This window comes from Apostichopus japonicus, chromosome 11 (genome assembly GCF_037975245.1).
Source record: "Apostichopus japonicus isolate 1M-3 chromosome 11, ASM3797524v1, whole genome shotgun sequence".
Taxonomy (NCBI): domain Eukaryota; kingdom Metazoa; phylum Echinodermata; class Holothuroidea; order Aspidochirotida; family Stichopodidae; genus Apostichopus; species Apostichopus japonicus.
The window spans coordinates 23,048,138-23,074,442 of record NC_092571.1 but is presented as its reverse complement, the minus strand read 5'-3'; the positions used below and the strand labels follow the sequence as shown (position 1 = coordinate 23,074,442).

The 26,305-nt window shown below is 35.1% G+C and overlaps 1 protein-coding gene across 1 annotated transcript in view; it reads left to right on the top strand.

The window, feature by feature from the left end:
* LOC139975740 (uncharacterized) overlaps positions 1–26,305 on the top strand; it is an 81,450-nt gene that overhangs the window by 42,969 nt on the left and 12,176 nt on the right. The window contains exons 2-3 of the mRNA XM_071983863.1: positions 11,548–11,719; positions 20,025–20,720. Of these exons, the coding sequence (XP_071839964.1) occupies positions 11,641–11,719; positions 20,025–20,720 (775 nt within the window). The 5' untranslated portion in view covers positions 11,548–11,640. The remainder of the gene's footprint in view (positions 1–11,547; positions 11,720–20,024; positions 20,721–26,305) is intronic.

The following is a 26,305-nucleotide window of genomic DNA, read 5'->3' as shown; positions in this document are numbered from 1 at the left end:
CTTAGAGTGGGCTTTTAATGATACAGTACTCGTACCTAGCAGTGGACTTGTAATGACACAGTACTGGTACCTAGAGTGGGCTTGTAATGATACAGTACTCGTACCTAGCAGTGGACTTGTAATGACACAGTACTGGTACCTAGAGTGGACTTGTAATGACACAGTACTGGTACCTAGAGTGGGCTTTTAATGATACAGTACTCGTACCTAACAGTGGACTTGTAATGACACAGTACTGGTACCTAGAGTGGACTTGTAATGACACAGTACTGGTACCTAGAGTGGGCTTTTTAATGACACTGTACTCGTACCTAGCAGTAAGCTTGTAATGATACAGTACTAGTATCCAGTAGTGGACTTGTAATGACACAGTACTGGTACCTAGAATGGGATATTAATGATACCGTACTCGAACATATCAGTGTACTTGTAATGACCGTGCTAGCAGTGGACTTGTAATGATACCGTACTCGCACCTAGCAGGGCACTTGTGATGACACAGTACTGGTACCTAGAGTGGGCTTTTAATGATACCGTACTCGTATACCTAACAGTGGACTTGTAATAATACCGTAGTTGTATCTAGCAGTGGACTTGTAATGATGCAGTACTCGTACCTAGCAGTGGACTTGTAATGATACAGCACTGGTACCTAGCAGTGGGCTTTTAATGATACCGTACTCTCTTAAAATGATAGACTGAAGAATTCAGTCTTCTGTGAGACTGAAATTTTTTTCAGTGTTATACACTGAGTTTAGACTGAGAAACACTCTACTTAGACTGTATTATCAGTTACACCGTTCAGTCGCTGTTTTGGACTGACTGTATTAACCAATCAGCTAATCACATGTGGCATGGCATCTTACCATTTTCAGTCTCTGTATTCCACTGAAAAATGTATCCAATCAGAGAACAGAAATGCGCCTACGTCATCCGAAAACTTGCAAATACGCCGCACAAAAAACAAGTGACAACCAGCGCTACAACTTGTGTACATATATACTACTATATTCTTCGCTTAGCCAGGTACTCGCTGTACTGTACGTACGCACGCCGTACACACAGCTAGGCATGAACGAGACAGACGACCGTATGTCTAAGCTAGAGTAAAGGTTATAAATTAGCAATGGCTGAGTCTTTAAGAACTTTTCTTACAAATAAAGGTTTCCACGAAGTGAAAACAGTTTTCGAGGGAAAGGTATGTATGTTTTTTGTTGTTTTCCAATTAATACAGAATAAAAGCTTGGCAGTTCGTAACGTTAGTTATTCTAGGCTTGTGCGCGAGGTAGGCCTAGCTAGGCTGTACCATAGCAAATAGGGCCTAGGCTGTTGTTATAATTGGTGGGGCCTATTAACACGATCGTCGGCGAATAAGCACGCCGGTCCTGAATATGTACCCGATCGTCGGGCAAATCAGCCCGCCTGTCCTGCATATGTACCCGATCGTCGGGCAAATCAGCCCGCCTGTCCTGCATATGTACCCGATCGTCGGGCGAATAAGCACGCTTGTCCTGCAATATGTACTCGATCGTCCCAAAATGAATCTAGCCTAGGCTAGGCTAGGTTAACCTCATAACAAATACTTGGACATAATAATGCTCAAGAAATTGCAAAACAAAGTACTATTATGCATAGATTGTAAGCACCCTTAATTATTTGAAAAATGTAGTGACTGCTACAGCCGTTACAGCATGAAGCTATCACGGTACCAGATCGTCGGGCAAATTAGCCCGCCTGTCCTGCATATGTACTCAATCGTCGGGCGAATAAGCACGCTTGTCAGGACTGCAATATGTACTCGATCGTCCCAAATGAATCTAGGCTTGGTTAACCTCATAACAAATACTTGAACATAATAATGCTGAAGAAATTGCAAAACACAGTACTATTATGCATAGATTGTAAGCACCCTTAATTATTTGAAAAATGTAGTTACTGCTACAGCCATTACAGCATGAAGCTATCACGGTACCAGATCGTCTGGCAAATTAGCCCGCCTGTCCTGCATATGTACCCAATCGTCGGGCGAATAAGCACGCTTGTCAGGACTGCAATATGTACTCGATCGTCCCAAATGAATCTAGGCTAGGTTAACCTCATAACAAATACTTGAACATAACAATGCTGAAGAAATTGCAAAACACAGTACTATTATGCATAGATTGTAAGCACCCTTAATTATTTGAAAAAAATGTAGTTACTGCTACAGCCATTACAGCATGAAGCTATCATGATTCTGTTAAACAATTACCATTGTATTTAAATCATGTGGAAACTGGAAAAGAATTGGTATGCTTTTGCTATTTTATTAAACATATAGTGGGCCATCAGTCTTTACTATAAGATTTTACAGTAATATTACCATTCACTAATCTTATGAAATCAGTTTCTTTTACAAGCAGATAGACATATTAGTGAAATCAGTAGGCTAAAATGTAAATCATATTCCTTGTTCACTGGTTTTCTATGCTGATGAAATGGAATCAGGAGATGTCATGAACAATTTATCCTTCAAAAGAGAAATTTCTGAAAACAACTAACAACAAACCTTGCTTGGTAACCATGTACCTGCCAAAATCAACATGATAACCCATAAGTGTTAGGTTGAATTTGAATCCACCTTCACATAACACATCTCACCCGCCATGGATGACATATTGCTGCCTATCATGAATTGATATATCTCCTTCGTACAATGCCAGTCGTGTTCTTCTTTCTCCATTCTCTCCTAAATATTATTCTAGTCTAGTCCACATCGAACTCTACCTCTCAACATATCTTTTTTTAAGAATGTTTTGATTCATACCATATTGCTTGTCCTTTATCACATTTATTTTTATCTTCACCAAACAGGAGGGCACAGATATTGAGAGCGCAGCACAGGGCAGACAAGGACAATATTGGCAGCCTTTCATCCTATCTCTCGGACCAGAATTGAACCCCAAACAATTCGTCATTGTGGCAGATAAACTGGCCATTCCAACAGGGACAGAGGCGTAGAACATACATTTAACATAGACTATACACCCCCTCTACACTGTGAGTTCCATGCTTCCATGGTGTATGGAATTTTGCAACCAACAGAAGTGAAGTCTCTAGTCCGAATCCTTGCCACATCAATAAGGGCAGTCAGCATGGAGTAATTTCAAGGAGTGAATGTTACATTTTATTGCTCTGTAGGCCGGAACCCCGTCTGTCAGCGTGGAGTAACTTTAAAAGGGTGTGAAGACTCGCGCAAAAAGAACGTCTAATGCCGGTAATCTGACCTAGTTTCAAATGAGGTGTGACAGAAGTGTTAGACACTGCCATCGATCCCAGAAAATACAAACACAGCTTGCTACCGACGGTAATTAGACACTAGTGTACAGTCAGTACATACAGCTGCGGTCAATACCCACATCACAGTGTATAAACGATACAGCGATGAACATCTCAGGTCCAGCTAAAGATATCAAGGTATCACGTTTCATTACTGTCTGTCTTTGTTAGCGACACGAACAAACATCACTTGCAAGCAACAGAAAGTGAACTTTTTCAGATGGCTGCATGCTGTTTGGGACAAGTCTTCAATACCTTTAAGGAGTAACTAACACATACCCTAAAATGTTAAATTGATTACCCAGAGTTTACCAACAGTTTTATATGAATAGGGCTCCAGAAATAAATATTTCATTGATTTTTGGTTGTCAAAAATGTTTTTTAATGATACTGATCTAATTATGAATGTAATTAAACAAACACCTAGTTGCCAAAAAAACTTTGTTGTATGATTTTTCGAGCATGTTATTTTAATGTTTTCTTTAATGTTCCCACATTTCACTGCACTCACTATGTTGAAGGTTTATTTAATTAAGCAATTAATTAAGCTAATATTATTTATTATGCACAATATTCCATAACTTGTGCCATGAAAAGCAAGTAACCTGATTATTATAAATTCAGTAACTGTAGAAAATTCCATTTGAGAATATCCTTTCCTCATTATTTTTTAGTCGACTTTGAGTCACATTTTTTTTTCAGCTTGAGCCCGACATTAAATGATTCACGTCAGTTAATTTATAAAACTTCAAAATTTGATTGAAATCCCAATCAAAATCACTATACATGATTACTATCAGAAAGTTAAGAAATAATTGAGGGTGGTATAATAGTCACATGTGCTGTTTTTGCATACAAATTTGCTTTATATGAATGCCATATCATGAAATTGTGAATGCAGTATATAATAATTCATGTTTATCTAATAGCCATTATGAAGTTAGTGCCATTCTGTTAACTGCTTGTAATATGTTGTTTTGTGTGTGCTGGATAATGACTTTCAGCAATCGCCAATCTATATCATTGAAACACAAAGTATTTAAATGTTGACGGCACTGATATATAGTTTAACCATTCCTAATATTTTATAAATAACCTGCTGAAAATTTGTCATATGTTTTCCCCATTTTGAAATCATTCTAAGAAATTGTTGCTTCTATACATTATTGATTTACAACTGGAAAAAAGGCAATGTACCAGATCCATTGTACTATCGTCGTGTTTCCATCCTATCCCTTTTGTAAAGGCAGGATCGTATAGTTACTATATCCTTTACAGTGGAAAATTTAAAGTTCAGTGAGATCGGGAGATGGGATCAGCTGGGTATATAACGACTCAATTTACAGCAGTGTTGTCAATGAATTCCAGGGTATTACCACCTGGTGGTAATATACAAAGAATTTAAAGTGCTTTCTGTTGCAGTGGTGTTGCCAGACATATGAATTTTGGTTGGTGACATGTCTATTTGTGAATTCCCTCTTGGGGGAGGGGTTCCCCAGGCCACCCATTGGCGACACCACTGATCTGTTCTCAACTCACCTAATCCTTTTTCAAAAAAATTAAAGAACATTTTAGATGGCCCAATTCAAGCAGAAATTTGACAGATTAATATTGAACTGAAAATATGTCACTGTTATGTAAAGCATCTTTTTAATTTGAACGTTTGTTGCAAAGATAACATGTTTTGTTGAACATCCCTCAGAATATTGTAGTTTTGATTTCTGTTTTTTTTTTAATATGATAACGAAAATTCTATAAGAATATATTAGTGAGTTAGTGGAAATAAAATTACTGTTCGGTGGATATTGACAATTATATTTCTAGATGGAATACCATTTTTAATGTACTTTGTGTGTGACTGTCACAACGATTTTCTGGTCTTTATAGCCTAACATGATTGGATGTGAAGGCGAAGTCACCCAATGAAGTAGCACCTTTCAGTAAATTCCCCTGCATTAACAGATCATTGAATGTTGTCTTTGATGGCCTTAAATGCATCTATATTGAAGAATTCCAGCACCAAGCTAACACGGAGGATCAATAGAAAAGCTTGTTCAATCCAGGATTTGCAGTTTATAAGATTAACAGTATAGCTGTGATGTGTAATAATTCAGTCTAAAGGAGCGACTGTTCAGTCTGATATCAGTCTAATAGACTGAGCGTATTCAATCTAATTAAGACTGGTGCTGCAATAAATCAGTCTAAACTGCTGACTGTTCAGTCAAAAGTGGTTTGATTTTCAGTCTATTAGACTGCAGAGTACTCAGTCTAATTAAGACTGACCTTCAGTCTTTACATTTCAGACTGAAATTCAGTCTAAGTAGTCTGATCCCTTATCCCATCCATCATTAGACTGAAATTTCAGTCGATTAGACTGAAATTTCAGTCTCTCATTTTAAGAGAGTACTCGTACTCGTATTCTAGCATTTTCAATTCTAGCATTTTGTCTACAGTCGTACTGGCAATCCGGCACTCAGGAAACATGTTCTCTCACTCGTAAGCTACCTATACTCATGACATTTTGAAATGAATTCTTAACTAGTGTAAGTTCATGTTCTTGTATGAGTGCGCATAGCCTTTAACTCGTATTCGTACGGGAACTATATATGCTCGTATACTTATAGAGCCTTGTTCTTGTAGTTGTACTCATAACAAGGATAATTCTAGTTGTACTGGTACTCCTCGTCTGCATATAGCAGTATCTGCTGTTAAACATGTCTACCTTAATGATCAACTCAGAAATAACATTCTACTTACTATACCAGTAGCCAACCACATTAAATTATCCGTTAACTTACACACTGAATCGTGAAACTAATTTGAGTACGAATCTTTGACATGTGACACCAACGGTCGATCCAGCGAGGGGCCCGAGGAGGAGGGGTGGGGTAGTCTTTCGAAATTATTTGCAGACATAATTTCGTACAAATATTATAGGTACACAGTCAAAAAAATCTATCACGCTTTCCGCGTGTGCATTTTTCACACTTTACCGAGGTTTTCTTTAAATGCACTTCTGTCTTTGGCTAAAATATCGCGGTAGCTAACAATATTTGACCTCCCAACAGCACACCGCCTACTCCCCCCCCCCCCCCCCTAGTCCAACAAATTATGCCAGATCCGCCACCTTACGATGATTGTTCTGGAGCCACTATTGTTTCATCACATTTTTGCATATTTATATACGGGACAGTGTAAACTTGTATCAGTGTGTTTGCACCATATATATTACCATAATGCATACATATATACTTTACCGTCTAAGCGTAGAAAAAAACCTTAGTGTGGTCAAATACTCTCATTATGCTCTTCCTCTTTTGGAGATCACTGAATACTTTGGAGATCACTTTGTCATTACAGTATGCATGAGGTATACCCCCCCCCCCACCCACACCCTACACTCACCAAGTACAAGTTACATGTATTACGCCCGCTGAAGCGAAAACAGTGGAGTAAATCACACGTCTCGTTGTCACAAATCCGGTTGGCAATCAAACAAATTAACCGGTTAACCACCACAATTCATCAGGTTAACCTTATTTTTTGAAGAAATGAACAGTTGTTTATCATCTTCCCTTTTTCTTGGGGGGGGGGTCCCTTTACTATAGAACTACTATGATTTCCCTCCCCCAGCGGAAGCCCGTGATGGTGGCCAACATTAATAGCCTACTCTTAATGTTGGCCACCACTTAGGAATCTTTTTGGCAGGGTTCATAACGTGTTTCATTATGTTTAAATTTCTCCCCCCTCGTACCAATTTAATCACTCACCAACTGTTTCCGTGATAATCTCCTCAAAATTCTCTTCGTCGGGTACATATCTTTCATGGGACGACAGACTGTCGTTTTCTTTTTACGGGACGTTTTCTTTTCCTCCGGAACAGATTTAAGACGTTACTTCATCTACGAAAACCATTTGGTGTTGGTCTCCGGGGGCTGAGGTAAAAATATGTAGACGATTTTAAAAACTGAATTAGTAGACTTCGTATCTTCTCATTCAGTCGCATTAACTCTTTGCTTCGGGCACCTTGAAAGGTATTATTCGTTATTAAAACGACTGACCTTTTCGGATAGATCGTAATAACATATTTCACAGAGAGGATTATTTGAAATCTTTATTTGATTCGAAGTGCATTGAAACCCAGTCTGATATGAAACCTTATAAAACCAAATGAAAGTGATCGTCAGAATTAATTTCAAATATGGTATAAAACAAAGAAACAAATTAAACCGTGGCATATTCAGGTATACGGAAGCGATATTTTAGGACGCCTTCTATGGAGGCTAAAATAATATAGGACGTATCTGCTATACTTAGTATGACTTCAGCTGACCATTGTAAACATTGCGAGCACTCTACGGTAATAGGGAGACTTAAAGGGGGACTCCTCTAAGCAAATTTTTATTCTTTATATTTCATAGTCCAAGAAGAGACAAAGAATAAATACGGTGCTATTAATTTCTATTACTATGACTGTTTAACAATACAATTTGATAAATTTACTTCTACACAGACAATCAAAGCATTATGCATCTCCCGTAATATACCCCAGTTGTTGAAGTTGGCAATGAAAATGACAATGAAACAGTTTATTTACAGCATAAATACTCAATATTTACATATACATATGAAAGTAAACAATAAGTCAAGTGAACAAATATTTTAAATTATACATATCAAATTCGTGCGTGGAAATGGAGAAAAACAGAAGTACGATACTTATAGAATCGTTTTCCACAGAAACTCTAATTTGTCAGAAAATGTACTGGAAATATTTGGTGAAACACAAAAAAAAAACACAATAAATAAATAAATACATACTAAAACAAATTGAGACAATCAGTCACAAAATAGTTACTTTAATTTGGGAAAACAGGTAAATAAGTTGATCATAATTTTTTTTAATAACGTATAAGTCTTGCTATTTTTATGCTATTTATGCTAATTTTTATACTAGAAATTCAGTTTACAAAGAGAATGATTCATATTTAAAAAGTATTTACCACATAAAGGGCGTCATATACTCTCTCTAATTTCTAAAATGGTGACGCTGGTTTTAAAACTTGTTTTCAAATTGTATTTCAAATCCTCATAAGCTGCCACTTGCGATATTGTTAGGCAGAAATTGGTCTAGTCAGGAATAACTTTCCAGTCCTTAATTCCACTCGAACGCTCTTAGCTATATAGCCACTGAATTTACAATGAACAATCAAAATTTGATTAAGAAATGAAAATTGTCCTCACGAAATCATTTCTACGCGGTTTGAATCACTCGAAGCGTTATAATGACATGAGTATAACGCGACAATGTTCTCATTATAAAGTGTTCTGGATGGCTTTTCTGAAAAAATGAGCTTATTAACGGTAAAACTTTTCTGCGTTGATTTTGGTAAATTGCCGCCAGTATTTGACATACAAACTTAATAATAATGCAATTTATAAGTTTAATTATACGGTAGTTCATTAGTAAGCAAAAGGCCATGAAAATTGTATATTTCCTTAGCTTTTTATATAAAAACTGTTCAAGTTGTTGAGTAATATTGTCGTTAATTAAACTAGGCCAAGGCCCTCTCTCATATGACTTGATTACAGTTATATCCTGAGTACTGTTAACGAGTCATACCCAACCACCTTCCTGTACGTAATACAAACATTCGTACAACACGTTACACAACACCTATACGCGTCCCTGGAGGGACATGCTTCTCATACAGGTTGCGCGTATGCAGTTATTTTTAAAAGTTACCTTGCAGGTCCCCATTTACACACATGGGTGAAGAGAGGTAATTGAGATTAAGTATCTTGCCAAAGGACACAATGTAATGCTCCAGCAGCCATTACAAAGCAAAAACAAGTTTAGAATCGAAAGTAGCTACTAATTATGCGAGAATTTATCGTCCAAAACAAACGGAGAGAAGGATATCTAATATAGATGTCTTAGTGGACTATATGCTTCTTATGTTTATATACAGTCCGTCGTTAGGCTTGGTAAAGTACATACGATTGGTCACAATCGCAAACAGTTGCCTATCATGGTTCTAGAAGCAAGTAGCTTTTTTGAAACAGAATTAAATATAAACATATAAACATATATATATATATATATCCTGATTTATATATATATATCCTGATTTATATATATATATATCCTGATTTATATATATATATATATCCTGATAACATAAAGTCTGTTAAAAGTATCTCTTTCGAGATCCGGCTTTGGGAATCACAAATGATTTCGAGTTGGTTAGCATCATGTTTGATCTCTAGAATAAGGCAAAATATGTCACCAAAAACAGAACTTGTATTGTTCGATACAGGTGACAAACGCCTACAGTGGAATTACGACCTTCCTTACCGGTTTCGAACCTCTGGACATACAATCAGCGTCCATAGCCTAGTTGGTTAGGGTGTCCGCGTACAGAGTGGGAGGCCCGGGTTCGAATCCCGGTGGAGGTTGGAAGTTTTTTCACTGTTCTTGATTTTCCAACTCATTACGATTTTCATTTATATATATATATATATATATATATATATATACATATATATATATATATATATATATATATATATATATATATATATATTTATTAACATACTGTATGCTTATTAGCCAGGATTGAGCAATTTTAACTCAAGGTGTCTTTGCAATGCCTATTACCTTTGTGTAATTATGCGTTACAGTAGATTTTAAAAGCATAGAAAGTAGGCATAACCAAGGTTTTCACTGTTTTCATTAATTTAGTTTCTTTGTTTGTTTAATAGTTATTGAAAAGCAAACAACACTTTATCTTTTGACTGTTATTTGAAAGAGAAATGAAGTATCGGATGGGGTATAAGTTAAGATCATAGAAACATTGGTCTTTTGGAATAACTTCAGTTCGAACGAAAAGGGAAGCAATTCATGCCACTGTTAAGATTCGTAAATATACAAAGCAAATAAAATTATATTCGTTAATTCAATAATTTAATTAAAAAACCCTTACTATTTCATTAAACAGACATTCGAAGAAAGTTATTCGATTTACGAATCTAAGCAATCTTGGGGGGAAAAAGGCCAATTAAGAAATAAATTTCGAAGACAAATTTAGCATGGTCGCAATACTACCAGATGTCATAAAATGAAGCTGTCTTGGAAATATGTAATACACACTGTCATTCTGCGTAGCTGGTGCTCTTCATGGTTACCAGTATGGTATTCCTAGTGGCATTCAAGATGAACAAGTTTCCGTTCGGTAGAATATATCATATAGATAAAGCTTACGTCATTCACTGTCAGAACGACTTCTCGTAATTTCAATCATCTCCATCGGCTGTTATCGATCCGTCGAAGCCCTGATCAAATTAAAAACACCTTCAACGCCAGTTTCTCTGTTTCTTTTATTAGATTAGGCCCAACATTCTGTCCCGAAACCACCCCAAAAGCCTTTGGAGATAAGAAACCAAAAATGTACCCTGTAAGAAGTTCGTAAGAAGTGCAGAAATTCCACATTCCTTATACATAAATCAACTGCACGCAATATCGATGAAGTACTATTAACCAAGAACAGTTTTATTTTGCCTGGAAACCATCCTTTGGAAGAAAACCCAGTGCAATTAGTAACAAATCTAGAGTTCACTTGTACCCTTTGTCAATATGCACTTTTAATATATATATATATATATATATATATATATATATATATGTATATATATATATATATATATATATATATATATATATATATATATATATGTATGTATATATATATAGAGAGAGAGAGAGAGAGAGAGAGAGAGAGTACAACAAACTTTGAATTGTGACTTCTTTCCATGAACTTTTATACGTGTACTTTTCAAACGAATGCAATACCAGTCACAATGATGAAGAAACAAATTCAAACTATTACCTCTCCCCCCCCCTTCCCCTACTTTCACCAACCCCCACCCCCTTCACCACATCACAATCACCCTACCCTCACCCTTTTCACCTCCCTTTGACTGAAACATATTAAAACACACATAAGCGTCTGTAGGAACATGCAGATACAAAATATACAAATTCCTCACCAACCGATACATTTGATTTCATAAATAACCGGGAACTTAAAATGAATTGAATATTCAAAATAAAAGATAAACGATGTTCTATATAAAGTGACACACACTTTATCCTTATCATGTTCCGCTGTCCATAGTTCAAGAGCCCTGATGATCTAAGTACAAGTCCTTTTTTCTGTACTCTTACAGATTCCTACCCAGTTATCGCCTCATTCCTCGATCATTGCTTCGAGCATCCTCAAAGTTCTCTCCAACCTCTCTTTTGGTCCGTGGAGGAGTAAGATGCCAGGAGCCGGATCTCCTACGATGGAGTATACGTTGAGTGCTCTTATCATTATATGCCTAGGGCTCCGGTCTAACGGTAAGTAACATTTCTTCATTCATTATTGTTGCGGGGTATCTGGATAACATATATAGGCATAATTTTGAATTGTGTGCATGTTTTGGAATTCGTAAAACATACATATATATGTGCTAGCAGAGTACATTCATATTTACCGGTTAAACAGAAGAATGTATCAAAACCTTGTTGACGAATATATATATATATATATATATATATATATATATATATATATATATATATATATATATATATATATATATATATATATATATATATAATAAATCGCGAATTGGGAATGAACTGCGTATTGTAATTTTATTACAAGTTAGAGTGTTGAGCATTTCAAACAATTTAGAATCGCTTCAAATTTATTAACCTCAGATTTACTACAATTAACATATTAATATACTAAATGGTACGATATGAACTCATGGCCCTCAAAGCTAGCATTAACTTTTAATTATAGTAACTCTGAGGTTTATATATATGAGTCATAATTGACTGATTAAGTACATTTTATACTTTTCATTTCAAGTATTGCAATTATGATTCATATCTTATTTCTATGCTTTGTCTAATAATATTTTCTTTTGCAGTACACGTGGATTTTCTTTATAATGTGTATATATATATATATATGGGAATGAACTGCGTATTACTAGTTGAGAGTTGAGCAACTCAAAGAATTTAGCGTCACTCTGTTATCTTTATATCATTTCTATATACCTAAATTTCATAATTCCATGGTGAAACTTCCATCTAGATACCGTCGGAACATCGGAAGATCATAAAAGCTGTTAATACAAAATTTCTTTTAAGTTTTGAAACAATAAAGGAAGGATTTGTGTTAGAAAACGTCTGAAAAAGTTACCACAAACTGTGGTTTTACAAACATAGTGTATATGTACAATATATTTAAACCTTTTATGTCACTCTGCACTTTTCCCAATAATGAAATACTTTATATTTCCTATACAAACCATAGATTAAGAAATGTAATGAGTTCTTCAGATCTAAGTGCCTAGTGTACCCCAAGCTTAGAGCTGTACAACTGTGATATCTGTTTTTCTCCTGCTGGCTAAAATTCGTAGATTGAAGAAGATTGAATCTAGTTAGATAGCCAAGAGCGATCAATTAATTAAATGACATCTTGCAACTGTTGAAACAAAAAACTCTTTATTAAGGACACAATAATGTCATGTTATATTTGATAAGGTATAACACAGTTGATTAACTTCATAATTAGGATAAAATTACAAAACTAACAAAACTACAAATTTCAAAAAATGTTGCACAATGAAAGAGAATAATTATATACATATTACAAAATTTGTCAGACATGAAAAACTAATATGGTTGGTTATATTAGAATTGATTCTTTCCTGAAATTGCAATACCCCTGTTACATGAATGCGCTCGAGTATCCTCTCTCTCTATCTATCTCTACTTGTTTGGCTCACAAATTGTCTGATGGTGACATATAGGCCTCTGCTTCTTTCCTTTGTAATGGCCCCTCGCTAAATTACGAGTATTGTCTCATACTACGACTACATCTGTTCAGGGACGAAAAGACTCATTTTAACACAAACCCTCTTCAATATTCTCAACCGACGCTCCTGTTTCGTGCATGTGACAAGGGTAACAAGAACGACATGTGTAACTAACAAGCAGGAGTGTTCACATTTTATGAGCAGACTATTTCAGCTGCCTACGGCTATTTCTCGTCTGTATATGGCCTATACCGTACAAACTACTCGAGTTAAAAGAGAGAGAGATTTGAGTAAGACAGTCGGTTTTAAATAGGCTTTTCCGTTGACCCTTTTCTTCTTTCTCTAAACTTGTTACCATTCTTATCTTAAATCTTAATATATGAAGTTTATTTTCAATTATAACTAGCTATTAAGTTTCATTGTAATTATGAAAGAAAAACAACATGTGACAGATTTTCAGATGTTAGCTCATTAAATTTCATTCTTTCATTTTTGGAATTTGAAATACCATATTTTTCCAAGATGAAAAACTCACCTTACTTTGACTGGCCAGGAATTGAATCCACGACTTCCCAGATGCTACAGTATAGTTTCAATGCTTTTAATGCATTCGTCTATTACTCCACTATAGACCATAGCACTGATGTCGTCAATCTATATGTAACATTTGTGCAATACCTCGTCGGTTTAGCAAACTACCAATCATATGCAAAAAGATATGTGCAGATACATAACTATATGCAGTACGGAGTAAACTTCATGATACGTTTACATTGATTATGAAACAAACAAATAGTTGATATGTATATGATCATATTTTAGTCTACAACGCAATAACTACATAGTCAGGCGGACAAGTCAGGCTGGCCAGTATTAACAGTTTTGATCACTAAGGAGTTATTCATAATACTTAGATATTATTCGCAGAAATATGGCTAAAGAAACCGAATGCGAACCGTGACTTAAACTGAGCATTAATTTATGCTTCAACGTTAAGAAATAATGTGACAATGCTTGCTAAAATTGTCTTCGAAAATGGCGTTCGAACTATATTGCATACTTGTGCATTACATTTATTTGTGTGACTCTCAAGCACCTATAGTTGTAGTTTAAATGTTATATTTCGATGTAATTATAATGGTCACCAGAACAAATCATCCATGCACGTGACAGGCAATTTTCGTAACGTTAGTAGTGTACATACACCCTGATAGGTTAACAATAAACCGATGAGATCTGATTGCAGTTATCTGCTTATGAAACCAAACATACCAATAGAACAAATCCTGTTGAACGCAAGTATAACACCGTCCTGCAAATCCACTGTAACAATGATAACTTAATACGTATGAAGCAAACAAAAGAGCTGCATACCACACGTGTTTTGTCTATGCCTTCATCGAAACACCCGTGTTTCGTATATAGACAATCTAAGCCAAAGGAATGCGAACTTCATCGTGTATCAATAACGACAGGTTTTGTTTTTCTGAGCTGCGACGCTTATCGTGGATAGAAGTAATTAATTTACACGAAAAGGTCAGTAACTTGGAAAACAATGAGTGTCCTAATATCCAGCTGACTTTAACTGTCCAATAAAGTGTAACTTTATAATTGAATAGAAATACAAATATAAACCGTTTTAGCTCAATTTGGTTTTAAGGTTGCGATAACTTTATAAAGGAAAATCTGGAAGGTAAACAGTCTTTATACTGTATACATATATCGTCCCTTCGTACAATAATATATCTATATGTATATATAATCAATACTTCAAGTACTGATTGATTACCTGGTCGTCTGCAAAGGTTGTCTGAAATATTTCTATGTCCACGTTGGTGTATTCGTTGCGAGGTTTCGATATTATTCATTTTACTAAACTTACTATCGTGCTGTGCAATTCCGTGTTGTAATATTACCGACTGGATATTTATATTCATTTACTTATGTAACTTATGTAAACCTTCAAAACTGATATCGTAAGCACTCGACTATCTTACTCTTCATTATACCTATTTATGCGAAATCTTCCCACGTCCCAATCAACTCAAGATGTAAATGAGACAACTTGTTTCGAGAAAAGATAACGTATGCTTGAAGAGCCTTTGTTAAATGTTGGATAAAATTGCCTCACATGTTATTAGCAAACTAAGACGATACTTTCAAAGCAACGTAAGATCTACCACAAATTAGAATTATACTACCTTAATTGTCGTACTGTATACCAAAGAGTGTTAAAGAAAACGATATTCCAAATGCAGTGCGTTGGATCGATTCATATTGTAAACCATAACATAGAGAAGAAAAAGAATCGGTATTGACTGTTGCTATGGTTACTAACGAGATGCTGAAAGTCATGGGATATCTACTTAATTCAAATGTAGTGAAATAAGAGAAACAGGTGTCATAAATTATTCAGGGATCCACTTGTTGAGAACAAATTAGCACAGAATATCCAAGGTAGCTTTCGGTATCGAGGGAAAAGGGGATGAAAAGAAGACATCATTCATCGTTAATGGTTCACAAGAAGGAATGTAGTTCAAAAATCGAGGTGAAGGCCTCGGGCGTTTTAATTTCACCTTGACTGTACTTCGGGATAAGACTTTACCTATTAGAGTAAAACAGGCAAACTGTTAGGTAAAATACAGAACATTTTGTTTAAAATACCTGTATGTTAACATGTACTCTTTTTTTGTAGGAAAAGCCTTATCAATTGTTTATTCTAAAAGGTTGGTAACATCTCACACATTTCTCGATTGCAAAAGGTATAATATCTCGTCCGCCATCTTTGCAGGTAGACTTAATTATAGGGATATATCCTATACAGAAGGTTCATTCCATTGATCTAAAGAACACACGTGGTAGGCAAATATATATCCTACACAAACGAGAATATTTCCTTTATGGCTATTTCCTGTCGGGCATGTGGATAATTGCGTGCTGAATATCATATTGTCTTTAACGGAAGGTCATTTTATTTTCACAATTACGCTAATTGCTACAATAACATCAAATTTAAAAATGTGTAATAAAACGTTATTTTATTTATTATAATTATATATTTAGATGTTCAAATGAGTTCTTTCGACATATTTTTTAAATATAATTTAGAAGAATTTTGTTTACTTTGTAACAGATGAGCTATTAAATTAAACAGATGACATGTTTAATTCCTCACTTGATTAAGGAACTTCCCTATTTAATTATACCCGAAAAACTGTTTAAAATGAATGGGGAAGCTTGATTTCAATCATATTAAAAATTCTGCCCTTTCCGACTCAAACTAATGACTTGTCAACACTAGATCGATATCTCGCGTATAATTTAGTATTAATGCATCAATAAATGACACATCCTCCAAATATATGTCGGATCAAAATATTTTTCAAAATGTTTGGAATCAGTTACATTCTTATCACTGAATAATTCATAACTTGCTACTGGGAAAATATCGACTTGACAAAATGAAGAGACTACTCATTTAACCATGAATTCAATGGATATATACATATATATATATATATATATATATATATATAAATATAAATATGTATATATATATAATATATATATATATATATTCCAATCACGAGCTCAACTACTGTGCCATTCCACTTTCTTTTCTTCTTTTTTTTGCAAACTGTTAATTTTCAACATGTTCTTCTAATTTGTATATGTTCATTTTGTGTAATACTTCATAATGAATGCCACCTATAAGTTTTCATAGAAAACAAAAGAATTCATTAAGGGAATAGTGACCGCAGATATATTTATGTTTGGAAATATAGCTCACTTCTCACTAGTTTAATAAATATCAAAACTCTTTCATGGAGACATATTTGTGATGTCAGTAAGATACCGTCTGTTCATAATCCATTTACATGTTCATAATCTATTCACATTTTACGTTTTGTTACGTTCTATCATTTTAACAGAAATCCATTCTACGCAGAGTCCAATTCATCTATAACACTCTACAATTCCTCATCATTAAATATTTTACATGACAACTATCATAAAATAAGTTTTGACATAAAGTGTTCGTGCGTATACCCAAAAATTTGCGAAATAAATTTCTTCTGAAAATCTTGCAATTGAACTTTTCTTTCTACTATGACCATGGCTTTTCGAGATTAATTTCAATCAGTTTACCTTACAGGATGTAATTTTTTACGGTTTGGAGAGTATTTACTCGCAAATAGTGTCACAAATTAGTTTCCAAGCTACTCGAGACCTCTGGGGCAAAAAGATCAGCGAGACTAGAGCCTACCTTTATTGCTTCTGTTGGATTATACCATTGATTAAAGTCTCTCCACGCGTTCCTTGGGGAACGTTCTCCAAAGATCTAGTCTTATGCTGTGCCCTCACATGAAGTTCCGAAATGTAGGTTAATTTAAAGAGTGTATTGCAGGTGGTCAGTTCAAAATTCGATTGGTATGCGAGAAAATCGAAAAGGTAAATTTCGTAAGAAAACGCAAAAGACCTGCCATAATTACTTTATTGTTGTAATGATGCTGAGCTTAAACTGTTAATTCTATGTCAGAAATTTCTATTTTTAATCGTGATTCGATAAAATCAAGTCTCCTGTACGGTATGCGTTAATGTTATGAATAAACGACTTGAAATTGTTTTCCAAGGTTAGGCTTAACAGCCTTCCACGCGTCCATACCAAGTTCTCGCACGAATGAAAGTCGAAATGACAGTAATATGCATTGAAATTGAGACACTTAGGGAGACATATAAAACGTAGAGAAAGGGAATGATATTTTTCATTAGATTTTGTATTCATAAATGGGCCATATATTATACAGAATTATAGTGTATTACTATATAGTACTATTTGTATCAAGTAATGTACGGTCAAGTATCGCATTTCAATGAATTGGACTTAAAACGAACCCACATTATGTTTGGTAATGTATTCATTGACCACACTTTATACATATCAATTGAAACCAACACAGCAGTTATGCGACGTCTTTCATCATACAAGGTTTATTAAGAAAAAAATGATGTTTCTTTAAATCTCATATGCTATCATTCATGAAGTAAATTTTATTAATATGAAAAACGTTGCCCTGAAGTTTATCTTCATTGGTTTTTAATGACATGTGAACTCGATCATAATATTAAATGGTACAATTAAGACAAGTCAGTCGGTATAGAAATTTGGAGATTGTAACCATCTGTAAATTTGCTGTGGATTCCAATGCAAACTGTCATTTTATATGCCATATATCATATTTCATATCATATTTTATATATCTCTGAGGCATGTACTAAAAAACCCTAATTTATATTACAGTTATAAAGACCAAATAGAACTTCAATCACATCAGTTTTCGGCTTAAAAATTAGGTCAAATGTTTCTCTCTCTCTTTCGCCAATGTTCAAATTAAGTTGTACATAGAAATGTCACTCATATCTAAACACGTTCTATTTTAAGCTCAATTTCCTTAGTTTCGTGCGTGTTGAATGACACATACTTTTCACGAATGAGACTCTATTTAATCATCGAAGGGTTCTCTTTAATGTCGCAATTTGCAACAGCTAGCATCTGAGCTTTCAAGTCAAGGAACGCCGGAAATCGCTCCTGTTTTTCTTACTCTTTTCTCGGTTGGAATCCAAACAACGGTTCGTCCGTCAGTTTTACCGATCTGTTTTAGTTAGATATCGTAAACTGCAAAAGAAGATGTCTTCGAGCGATAAAGAAGGGCAATTTCATCCCATTTGTCCAACGACTTGAAAGCGTCTTGCCCGGAGCTGTTAGTTCTTTATATCGCCCTCTATTATTAAGATCTGTTTTTGCTATTAAGATCTTTCTTCTCATGTCTCGAGGGAAGAAGTGAAACAAACACGACAGCGAGAAAGCTATAGTAGTAGATATTATAGATGTATTCTACCCATGACTTGCTTGGTCTTGAATAAATCCGTGATATCACAGACCATTATTCGAAACATAATTATACTATATTGAGTAATATGAAACCACATGATGTTACATCTCTCAAACAAGACAAGCTATTCATAAATAGGGTTTTAGTTGGTTTGCTCTGTTATGTGTTAAAGTTATTTGCTTCACAATGCCTGCTACATATTACACGATAAAGGTTTATATTTATAAATCAGTTACGTCATTGTTCGAGTCGAATGAGGCTCTTCTAAGCCTTCAGCGATACAGGCATGTACAGTCAATACTTGGTAATTAACCCAACAGCTATAGATATCACAGACCATTATTCGAAACATAATTATACTATATTGAGTAATATGAAACCACATGATGTTACATCTCTCAAACAAGACAAGCTAATCATAAATAGGGTTTTAGTTGGTTTGCTCTGTTATGTGTTAAAGTAATTTGCTTCACAATGCCTGCTACATATTACACGATAAAGGTTTATATTAGAAACTAGTTAAACGTCATTGTTCGAGTCGAATGAGGCTCTGTTAAGCCTTCAGCGATACAGGCATGTACAGTCAATACTTGGTAATTAACCCAACAGCTATAGATATCACAGACCATTATTCGAAACATAATTATACTATATTGAGTAATATGAAACCACATGATGTTACATCTCTCAAACAAGACAAGCTATTCATAAATAGGGTTTTAGTTGGTTTGCTCTGTTATGTGTTAAAGTTATTTTCTTCACAATGCCCGCTACATATAACACGATAAAGGTTTATATTAGAAACTAGTTAACGTCATTGTTCGAGTCGAATGAGGCTCTTTTAAGCCTTCAGCGATATAGGCATGTACAGTAAATACTTGGTAATTAAGCCAAGAGCTATAGCTACAATTCGCTATTTTATTTCTCTCTTTTCAGGTCAAACTTCCGAAGTGGTTACATTTTCAATGCAAACACAGGTTATTGACGACACATTTGCGACCACACATAGACAGGATGACTACATGTCGTCGCTAGACAACGACTACGTCACCAAAGGAAGACTAGAAGATTTCCTAAAAACAACAGGTTCAGATGATTCAACAACGCCTACTTTGAATGACGACATTTTAAGGACTGACATCGCTCCAGAAGATGTGCAAGTCAATAAAAACGACGACAATGAGACTACGACTGCTGAGATGACAGTGACGTCATTAAATTTCACTACGTCATCAGAGCTCCAAACCGACAAAATTGACAAAGGAGTGCACGTGACAGAATACAGGTCTACGAGTGATACTGAAGTAGTGGAGGGTACAACTACAATGACGCATGCGTTAACCAATCCGGTCAAAGGTCACGATACTACATCACCATTCCCTCCAAGGCAGATCACGACTGACGTACTTCATGTCGAGACGACGGCGGCGGCGACGACGCCGACGATGACGACGACGGCGACAACCGTTGATGAAAAATCATCAACGAAGTCTGTTATGACAACACCGAAGATGTCGACAGTTGTTAAAACCACAACTTTGCAGCAACAAAACGTTGAACCTATTTCTGCTGTCGTGGATGAAGAAGCAGTGAATTTCGAAGACCAAAATAGTAACAAAGTTTCATACAATGGTAAGTTATTGGATATCCTCTCCAAAATGATTCGATTCGTTTTTTTAGCATAAACTATTGATCAATGACAGAGCATGAGACGATTATTTGTATATACCTGACGAGTAAATATATATTAATGATAATATCCGTTGACGTCAGATCACATGCATATTCATGATAAAAAACTTTTACATGCGCAGAACTTAGCTGTCAAGCTTTAGCAAGGATTGTGCAATAATGTATATAGTAGTCAAACCGTGGCTCGAAGTGGTTGGTTTAAAATTACAACTAAACGAGTCGATGATTACAGCAAACAACACTCTGTGTCACGTTTTAACCCCTATCCTTTAAGATCCGAGATAGTAATGAAATACAACCATACAACAATATCGATCTGTCCTGGTGTGGTGGCCTGGTAGAGATTTCTTGTGAAAGTGTCACAGACTGTATGCAAGTGTTCAGTGAAAACATGTGCAGGTGTTCGGTCATTTTACCTCAGTTTTGAGTTTTAGTTTAATTACTCTTTTCATTCTCTACGGAGGTAAATATATATATATATATATATATATATATATATATTATATATATATATGTATATATATATATATATATATATATATATATATATGTATATATATATATATATATGGGTGTGTGTGTATATATATATATATATACATATATATATATATATGTGTGTGCGTGTGTGTGTGTGTGTGTGTAGGCCTATATAGATACATAATAGGCCTATATATATATGCCTATGTAGATATGTATGTGGGTGTATGCATGAGTGTGTGTACTTGGTTTGTATGCTGACTGAGGACTAGAAAAACTGAATTCCAAGTCGACACACGTCATTTCAAAAGAATCACCAAGTCCTCAGAAAAAGTATATTGTAAAGGAGTATTGTTAAAGTCAGTGGATTTGAACGATCAAAAAGACAATGGGATCCTGAGTCTAAATGTACATCACACCTGTGTGCGTGTGCGCGTATGTACAGCTATTTACATCTTCAACAGCATCTCCAATTCTGCATAATCTACATCTTATAGTTGCTCTTCTTCTATCTGTTTTATACAACCCGTATAATGGATGGATGAAAGATGATCTCGCTGGGCTATACGAGTAGAAGCCGTGTTTGTAATTTATGGGATTGTGCGCCATTATATGGACTTTTTTTCCAGCCTTCATTTCGAATTTGATTTATCACCGTCGCAATAATACTAGAGAGTATGTCAAAATGACTCATTATGGATATCGGAGAGTAAAAAGTGAGGGTTGATATACGACAACCGTATGGTTAAGAACCATCGCGACGTGTGGAAGGTAATAACTTATTTCGTTCAGAAATGTCACGCAGACGTAAACTGAACCACTCTAAACACAAAGCAGGCGTATGGAAATTATAATGAAGCACGTATGCTCAGTAGCTATGCAAAGCAGATGTTAAACTATACGCAGTTGCATTGGAAAGTGAATATCAAAGGTCATTAGCATTTTCCCAAATGTGCTAGAAGTCAAATAATGGTCACTCGTGTTAGAAAGGGAAAGACCATTTTACATATATTCTCAAATTAATTTGCTGAGATATCTTTCCTCCATCCCAATTTTAGAGGGTCATAGAAACCTGCTCATCACCACAAACACCCCCATCCAAACACCAACCCCTCTCTTTTCGAGTTGAACCAACTCTTGAAGCTTTTCAGCAATTATTAACTTTCACATTGGTAGCAATATTCATAAATTTATCTTGAAATAATTGCCCATGTTACGGCATAATTTCTATTCTAATCTTCTCATAATGTCGGTTTTGAAAAAATAACTACTATTTACCAAATAGAGCAGAGTAATATTGTGCCCATACTGCCCATGCCCCATGCCTTATAAATCAGTACCCTGTTATACAGTTTCCTCTACAAATAGAACCATTGGGTGTTATATTGAACATCAACATTGACATAAAATAACGTAACATTAATATCCACTTTAGCTTTCAACCCATCTCGTTTCGCGTATTCATTCATATCCTCCAAAACATATTGAGTACTTTCGCAACCTTACAACGAGATTACTCTCTAAGGATCCTATACGTGCTATAACTCTGGATGTGAAATATTTTCATACCTTTACTTTTCAAATCTTAACATAAACCCTTTTTATATATAATATCCACCCCCCCCCCCACCACTTTAGATTAATTATAATTGCCGGTAAGGTCATACATGAAGACATAATATAATCAACATTGATAAGCTGTTATCTCTTGCAATGCCAAAAGGGGTGAGGCGATATTTTATTTCTTTTTCTTTTCGTGTTGGTTAATCTAACTTCCTTGTGACATAGAGTACAGTTAAACCGCGGTACAAAGCATCGTCCCTCGGGTTTATAATAGAATTTGCTTTAACGTTGGCCAGAAAAACTTGTCCTTGCACAGCTTCAAATTAGCACTTTAAGTTTTCAATTTTTAATCAATACTTTTTTTTTTCTTTGAGGTCTAGCCTTCAAGCTTCATCGTCGTTTTTTAATTTTTAATTTATTTTTTATTTTGATATCTTTCTCGCCTTCCTTGCCTTACAACAAACAGCCTTACACAGTTTGTCCTTGTGTTGTGATTGTGAGAACTAATAAGGAAACCACTGTAGGCATGCCTCTCGATCTTATAATCTGATTTTCGAAAACCATTTCTCAAGAGCCAAACGCTCTGGGTTACCGTGTGATTTAAGATGAGGAATCATAATATGCATTTGTAGAAAAGAAGAGTAAGGAACCAGGGTAAAACAGCTTTTGAATCGTATGTTATAATTCGTGATTTGGATTTTAAAAGTAAACAGAGAAACATACTTTAAATCCAAGGTGTTTTTGCCTGATCGTTTGATGTTGATTTTGAATTACAAAGTTACGAAAGTGCTGTTTATTTGAAAGATTTTCAACTTCCGCCGGAGAGATTTGCCGTTGTAGTTCGTAGACAAGTCGTGGCCTTGAGTTCCTATATAGGGCTGTATTGTGTTTTGTTGTATGATGCTCAAATTGTTAACTGTTGTATGTTTGGCTAGTACTGTTACAAAATTGTTCGGTGAAACTAGATTTCTGCTTTGCTGTATGTTTCAGTATGTACCGTGTACAATATTTTACTATGCAACGGTGCATTACAGACATGTTTTTATATGGTGTAGTGCATGATATGTGTCACATGTTCTCATATCTAACATATGACTTTACTGGAACTTTTGCACATACTTGGTGTATTTTATATTTAATAACATTACATTACTTAGTTGCCAAATGTTACTTTTCAATGTTTAATTTACTACAACACCCTCCCCCCTCCCCTCCCCTCCCCAAATGCTTATCCCTCACACATCGAGACCATTATCAATTCCCAAAATATTCGTAGATAGATAAACACTGTGTTTTGATACTGTTTAGCATGATCGTAAACATATAGGCGAGTCTTCATTATGTCTATCACAGACAATAGAAATCACAGACAATAGAAACCTGCTCTCTTGCTTCTATTGTTGATCAGCAGCAATCCCTGCTCGCGTGTAGTTTATCTGACAGGCATATTTGTTTCGTTATATCTTTAGAGAATCACACGCCCCGTCAAGACTTTTAGCGAGAAAAAAAAAGAAGTTTTGAGAAAGAACTCGGGTCTTTCATGAGTGCAATGTACGCTTGTTCAGTGACTGAAATCATCCTCGCGCATTACTCCGCAAATTGAGATGCAAGGAGGCTCTCCGATGCTGAGAGGACGCTCTGATTATATCACAAGGATCAAACATGTAGACAAGTACTTCGATTTCATATCTTATGACATATAGTCTGTTTCTTTAAATTGAATAGCGATGCGACGTTCACGAGTGGCTTGGAAGAGGGATGTACTTAGGTATATATTTTAGTTTTGAATACATGCGACCTTATGATTTAACCGTGAACAAAAGTCGAAAGAAAAAAACAAGACGCGTATCCGGATTTAAAGGAATAGTGAGTTGCTTAATGATTTTAAGCATACAAAACAAGAGTGTGCGCTGATGTCGCACCAAAATTTGCGACCTTTTGATTTTACCGTGAACAAAAGTCTTGGAGGAATAAACAGACGCGTATCCGGATTATATAGTGAGCTGCTTAATGAATTTAAGCATATACAAAACAAAAGTGTGCACTGATTTCGCACCAAACGATCCATGTACTATCCTTCACGCATAATAATAAGAGTATACGATCGACTTTTAGAGTCAGACCTAGCCTACGTTACGTATGTATTATATGTAACATATTCACATGTATATCACAACACATGTATACAATCTTGAAATACCCTAATAATGTAAACCTACCACACTTATGTACCAGATAAAACTAGAGCTTAACCTTACTTTGCATATACGAGTTTATTATGAAGGAATTTGAATTTATTCACTATTGATATTTATTACTAGCTTACTGTGCTCTTTCGGACGCGTATGCATGGACTTCAAATCAAACGAAATAGTGAGGAAAAAAACGAAAAAAATGAAATATTGTCATAAAGTGCAACTGGCATGTTCAACTTGCTGTTACATTACTAGCCTCAGTAGATTACATACACGTCATTAAGCTGTTTCTATAAATGCACATACTTTATCCCTCCACAAGGCTATATCATTAGTCGCGTGCTTGTACATGAAAGCCTTTCGATCGATACCAAATTCTATTCTCACTACAGTAGTGACGTCACACGTAATAAATGCCTTGAGAATAATATCACGAAATATTTGAATTGAATTTAACTAATTGCTTCTCCATGCATGCATATTACATGTCTTGGGTGTCTTTGCTTAGAAAGTACATCATTGGCTTATTTAACTCGTGACCAGGGTCCATGTAGATATGAGTTTTGCTTTCCACAAAGTTCTACGGATGCGCGCAACTTGAATTCAATCGTTATATATATATATATATATATATATATATATATATATATATATGTATATCCTTGTCACATAGATATATATATATATATAGATATATATATATATATATAAATATATATATATAAATATATATATATAATATTATATTAAAAATAGTTTTAATAATTAAACTATATGAGCAAACTGCTATACCTTTTTCACTACAAACATTTTGTCGAAATGAAACTTTTGCTTCAACCTGCAATTTTGGTATTTCATTTTACCTAAATAAGATTTGCTTCCATTTTCTAAGTCGATAAGTTGACTGGACTGCTTTGTAGACGAAGCTCTGACCGGAAAGATTTTTAAGACCTATAGCCTCATTTACTTCCAAAATTGATATCGATTCGTCACCGAAATTTTCTCGTCGGCAATTCTCTCAATAACATTCTCTGAAACGTAACGTGCGGTTTCCGTGATGTTATATTGGCTTATGTCACGCATTAAGCAGCTCAAAGTACTTATAGATGCGGTACGGGTTGGCAATCCAATTATAGTATCCTGTCATGTGGATTGCACCAAGAAAATTTGTTTGTCTGCGCCGTATAGTATAAAATTCCATCTTAAATTGAGTTTTGGTTTCTCTTCTCAGATATAGGCTTCTTTCAATAGATAATCATTCGTTTTATATTTTTGTTTTCTACTCTT